The sequence below is a fragment of the Cnephaeus nilssonii genome, assembly GCF_951640355.1.
Source record: "Cnephaeus nilssonii genome assembly, chromosome: 12".
Classification (NCBI taxonomy): domain Eukaryota; kingdom Metazoa; phylum Chordata; class Mammalia; order Chiroptera; family Vespertilionidae; genus Cnephaeus; species Cnephaeus nilssonii.
In genome coordinates, this window is record NC_137083.1 from 14893703 (window position 1) to 14899697 (window position 5995).

Consider the following 5995-nt stretch of genomic DNA (forward strand, 5'->3'; position numbering starts at 1 on the left):
AATTCTGGAATAAATTAAGATATTTCAAAAGACTGCAATGACAATATCTTGACTGATGGACAATGATCTTCAATTGCCTATGCTTATCAACATCATAGCAATGAAAACTAAGTACAATGAACCTAGTAAAAATCAGTTCACCAAATGTAATAAATTATATTTTTCATTCTTATTTTAAATTCCTCATATTTATTTCTACTTAGGACAACATGTATTCTGTAAATTAAGGTCTACAATAATTCGCAAAGCTGTTTAGAAGAAAGAAATAACAAAGTCAAATATTGATTGCTTCACATTCTATTCTATAGCAAGTCCCCATAACACTATTCCAAAGCCAAAACATGAACTTGAAAATGTGGATTATTTATTTTACTGAGAGAGGTCAAGATAAAATGTATAATGTTACTGAAATGAAATTAGATTTGAATAACAGGAACTTAGTACATATTTTATAAGTGGAAACTGAAAAAACTTAATGTTTTCCCTTCATTCATGCACTAGCTAATAAATATTTATGAATTAACTGCCATACCATTGTACTCATTACTACAGATGATAAGAGGGTATCTGCTCCTCCACCATCCCCAGAGTAGTGTATTATCTCCTTGATAAAGTTTCTCATGTTCTGCTACTTCCCAGATTTCTTAAAAAATGGACTTCTGAAAAAATACGTAGTTTCAAGTGTATTTTTAGTGATATTGATCTGATAGGATGATTTAGAGATTAGATTAAGTAGAGGAGCTGTTTTGAGAACGCATTTCTGAAAATTTTCCTTAAACATAATGCTAAAGAATTGTGCTGAAACATACTCTGATGCATACATAACTTTTACAAAATATTTAGATAATTATTTTTTATTTAAAAAGGATTTATACAACTTTAAAAATAAAAGCAACTTTTGTCAATATCACTGGAAAATATTGAAATGTAAATAAAAATAGTAAAAGTCATTTATAATTTCACTGGAGGCCCAATGCACGAAATTTGTGCAAGGGGCTTGGCCCTTGCAGCCCTGGCTTCGTTGATAGTTCTGCTGTTCAGCCTAATTAGCATATTAGCTCTTTATTATATAGGATACCACTCAGAAATAACCTCTGATAACATTTATGGATCACACATACACACATGCACACACTCCCTCCCCCCAAAATTTGAATCATTGTCTAGTTCTTGTGTTGGCTTTTTCCGTGCCTTATTGTGGACCTGTTGGGTTGATTATATATTTTTCCTTTTAGAAATAATACTTTGATGAATTTTTTTAAAATCCCTATTTCTCCCAAATAGATGTAAACTATCAAACAAACATTCTATACACTACTGACAATTCCCTAAAATTTTTTGATATGCATACTTTCTAACAGATGTTACTTACTATCTCAAAAGGTCCAACAACTTGGTTTCTTACTTTGGGCAGTTGTTCTTGCAGTTTTCTGGAATGTAAATGTTTAAAAGGTAACGTTACAATGTGAATGTAATTTGTAACATTTTCTAACTAGAATTGTGCTGAAGAGTCAAATTTCACCCAGGGTAGCAAATTACACCAACACTGCAATTTTAAAAACAAATTTAATCACAGACAATACAAAGATTTTTAGTATAATCCCTGGAAAAGTAAGTTGTCACTGGCTGTTCACATTAGAGTAACAACTGAAGATATACATCTGGAGTGAATTTTTTTTATTGTGGTAAAATACATTTAATTTATAATCTCAACTCTTTTTAAGTGTACTTTTCAGTGGTATCAAGTATATTCATATTGTTGTGTTACCATCACCACTAACCATCCACAGAATACCATGAATCTTGAAAAATGGAAACTCTGCCAGCTTCTGGCCACCACCATTCTACTTTTTTTTTTTAAAAAAAAAATGTCTTTATTGATTTGAGAGAGAGAGGAAGGGAGAGGGGAGACAGAAACATCTATGATAGAGAAACATTAACATCGATCAACCCAGGCATGTGCCCTGACCAGGAATTGAACGAGGATCTTCTGGTGCATAGGTCGATGCTCAAACACTGAGCCACACCAGCGGACCCATTCTACTTTTGTCTCTTGAATCTGACTAGTCTAGGAGCCTCATATAAGTGGAATCCTACAGTATTTTGTCCTTTTCTCATGGGCTTATTTCTTTGCATATCATTAGGGTTCATTCAAGTTGTAGCAAATGTTGGAATTTTCCTTCTTTTTAAGTCTGAATATTACTCCATTGTATGTATATACCACATTTTTTTTAAACCAATTCATTCATTCCTTAATCAATGTACACTTGGGTTACTTCTACTTTTTGACTACTGTGAATAATGCTGCTATGAATATGGGTGTACAAATATATCTTCAATTTCTGCTTTCAATTCTATTTTTAACTTCTTAAGGAACAATCATACTGTTTTTCATAGCAGCTGCATCATTTTACATTCCTACCAATCATGCACAAGGAGGTTTCTTCACATACTCACCAATACTTTCTATTTTCTGTTTTATTTTGTTATAAAATAAATGAGAAGTCACTTAATTCTATTCCATCTGAGGTTAATAATTTACTTATCTACAAGGCCAATTTTCTCTGAGATGAGTCATAGATGACAAAAAGTGCTTTAAGATCATAAAAGACCTTCCCCCACTCCAAACACTTAAGACCCAGTAAGCTCTCTTTTGATAAATTTTGTTTCAGGAAAACATTTCTGTCTCTATTGACCTTCATGGAAAGCCTTGGAAGGAGCGGTTGGGTAGTCTTTTAAAAGACCAGAGTTGAAAGTGAAGACTCAGAGATACAGAAGAGACTGACAGCTTTCAGAGGGGTTTGGGGGTTGTTGTGGGGCTGGGTGAAAAAGATGAAGGGATGAAGCAAACAACAACAACAACAACAACAACAACAACAACAAAGAAACCAACCAACAAACAAACACAAAATACTCATAGACACAGACAGCAGTATGGTAATTACCAGAGGGGAAGGTAGGTGTGGGGAGGCAGAAGAGGGGATAGAGGGGTAAATGCTCGTAGAAGGAGATTTGACTTAGGGTGGTGAACACACAATACAATATACAGATGATATATTATAGACTTGTACACCTATATAATTTTATTAACCAATGTCACCCCAATAAATTCAATAAAAATAAAGATTGTACAATGATAGTAATTTTTAAAAAAGAAAGTGAAGAAGAGCACAGGTATGGCGGGAGCTTCCTTCCTGGCTACGGCAGCCCTGCATTAATGAACCACAGAATCTAGAGGGGTCCACCTGAGGCTCACAGTTTATACATTGAAATTTAACCCAATTATTATGGTAAAGATGGAAAATTTTAAAACATTTCAACTTTAAATCTCTAAATGAATGGATTATAGGTGAAGAAAAATTTTATAACTTACACACAGACATCCATTCAGTGAAAAAAAATAATCAAAACTTAACATTTTATTTTATTAAATGTACCAAGTGGAATGAAGGATCCATAGATAACTAAAATGGAATTCTCTGTATCTGGTAAACTACAAGAAATTCAGAAGATGAGATATCTGAAGTGCTAACTCAATAAATCCTGTAGCTATCGATTTCCTAAAATTACTATTAAACCAGTTGTAACATTGATTATGTAGAAGTACAGCAAAATGCAAATAGCATTGCTATTTTTGGAAAAAATTACCTTTTTTGTTACAGCTGTGAAAAAGATAAGGTATATATGAAGTTGTAGAACACTTTTTTTTTGTAGAATTTAGGCAAAACCTACCTATTTCTCTGGCAATTTTCTTGCATCTCTTCAGCTTTTTCATAATCTGCCATCTTCTTTATAACTTAATTATTCTGAAGTAAATATCAACAAATATATCATGACTATGTGAAATTTTATCACTTAGCTGATATAAAGCATTCTTTATATCCCTAACAGCTTCTGAAAAACCATGCTGCCTCTTCACCCCTCCACCCCAACTGGAGTTTCTGGTTATGTATCTTTAGATTTTATCATTGACTTTATGACTTCTTTGTCTCATTTGGGCTTAGATGTAAAGCTAATGAAAATTATAGAAATGGAAAAAAAAAAAGAAGGAATATCAAGTTCCATGACAATGCATAGTTTTTCATGACATTGGATTTTATTTCTATTCTGCCACTGATTTGACTGTAATTGATGAAAACTTTAAACTATCTCATGCTTAGTTTTCTCTGTAAAAAATTAATGCAATAGTGTCTGTGAGTAGTTTGAGGGAGAAGGCCTCTCTAGTTCACCAAATGTAAGCAATTTAGAGGTTCTGCCATATATAAATTAATAGTTATTAAAAGTAGAATAGTTTGAAAACCCACTCATCATTATAATTATATTTAAGCATAATGTATCTTCCTTTGGATGACACTTCAGAATCTTAGTTTGTCTTAAGATTGAAATTATTTACATAAATTATCATTTCAATGCAAATGTAATAGAGATGTTTTGACTGAACCTCACTTGTTTTGAGTTAACCTCATGTATTGAGATGATTATACAGAATATGGAGAATCTGAATTTTAACTCTAGAAGTACTAATTAAATCTTACCCGAACATCTGAAAAAACCCCCAACACTTTGAAACAGTAAGTTTCTCCATGAAGAAATAAGACCTAATGGGTCAGTTGTCAGTGCCTGAGAAAGAAGGCATGCTCTTCCTTTTTCAGAAGTCAATCGTCATAACTCCAAATAGGAAATCTTTATAACTACCACACTGACTTCATACCATGTCATTATTTTGACATATGTGTAGGAAAAGTAATAAAACATACTCTATCAATCATTTTCATTTTATGGAAATTAACAATTACATAATAAGATTCATATTCACAAAAAGAAATAAAAACAACTGAGGCTCACCGTGTTAAATGCATGATATCTGTTCATTTACATCAAAGTCATGTGCGGTTTCTCTTCTCAACAAATAACTAACTATACTTTCATAACTATGCTTTAAAAAGCTTATTTTCTGATCATGCTGTAACATCTGATTACAGCGGTTAATTTCCAGCTAAAGCACATTGTGTTCTTCATGTCATACTGCACTCAGGAAACAAGGTGAGCAAAGAAAATTCACTGAGCCAAACAAACACTCTTTAAAAAAAAATCTGTAGTGTTTATATATACCCAGTTTTCTATTGTTTAGTCCCATAATATTTTTAGTTAGCTGAATTAGTAATTATAATAACTAAAATAAACCTCTTTCATATGTCAGTGGCACAGTAAATAATCATTTAAATAATAGTAAATGACATAGTAAATAATCATTGAGTACAAGGCATTCATTCAATTACCTCATTGTTACTACCTGAAAATAATCACCTCCTTTTGTGCTTTGGTCATATCTGTATTATGTGCATTGATACATTCTGCCTTATATTACAACTAGAGACCCGATGCACAAAATTAGTGCAAAAGTAGGCCTTCCTTCTCCCAGCTGCTGGCACCAGCTTCCCTCTGGCACCGGGACATGGGATTCCCTCGCAGCCCCGGCTTTGTCTGGAAGGTCGTCCGGAAGGATGTCTGGTCTAATTAGCATATTATGCTTTTATTATTATAGATTCCTAGTTACTGTATTATATTTATTTAATATATTCCTTCAGGAATTCATTGAAAAAGTATTGAGCTTATATTGTAAGCCATTAGTTTATAAAAATAAGGTAGATTTCCTTCTCCTGTTCAGTCTGGGAAAACCTCTTCTGAAAGATAGTGTTTAAGGTGAAAGTGGAACTACAAGAAGGAGAATGACATATAAAGATCAAGAAGAGTATCCCAGGCAGGTGGAGATAAGAATGCATGAGACGAAGGAACACAAGATGAAAGAGCATGGGACAATGAAGAGGTCATTATTACAGAGGAAGATATAGGTTGGAAATGACGGCTACTTCTTGTTCCTCTAGATCAGCCAATGTTTTGGAAGAAAAGTAAGTTTGGTTTGAAACATGTAATGTGAGATATTGTTGAGATAATCAGGTAGTAATATCTAACAGTTAGTGGGTAATGTGAGAAT

The 5995-nt window shown here is 32.9% G+C and overlaps 1 protein-coding gene across 1 annotated transcript in view; it reads right to left on the reverse strand.

Annotated features, from left to right (window-relative positions):
• ABCB5 (ATP binding cassette subfamily B member 5) overlaps window positions 1-3785 on the reverse strand; it is a gene marked incomplete at its 5' end in the record, with an annotated part of 82328 nt that extends 78543 nt beyond the window's left edge. The window contains 2 exons of the mRNA XM_079786505.1: window positions 1373-1430; window positions 3733-3785. Coding sequence (XP_079642631.1) covers window positions 1373-1430; window positions 3733-3785 — 111 coding nt within the window. The remainder of the gene's footprint in view (window positions 1-1372; window positions 1431-3732) is intronic.
• Between the last annotated feature and the right edge of the window lie 2210 nt (window positions 3786-5995).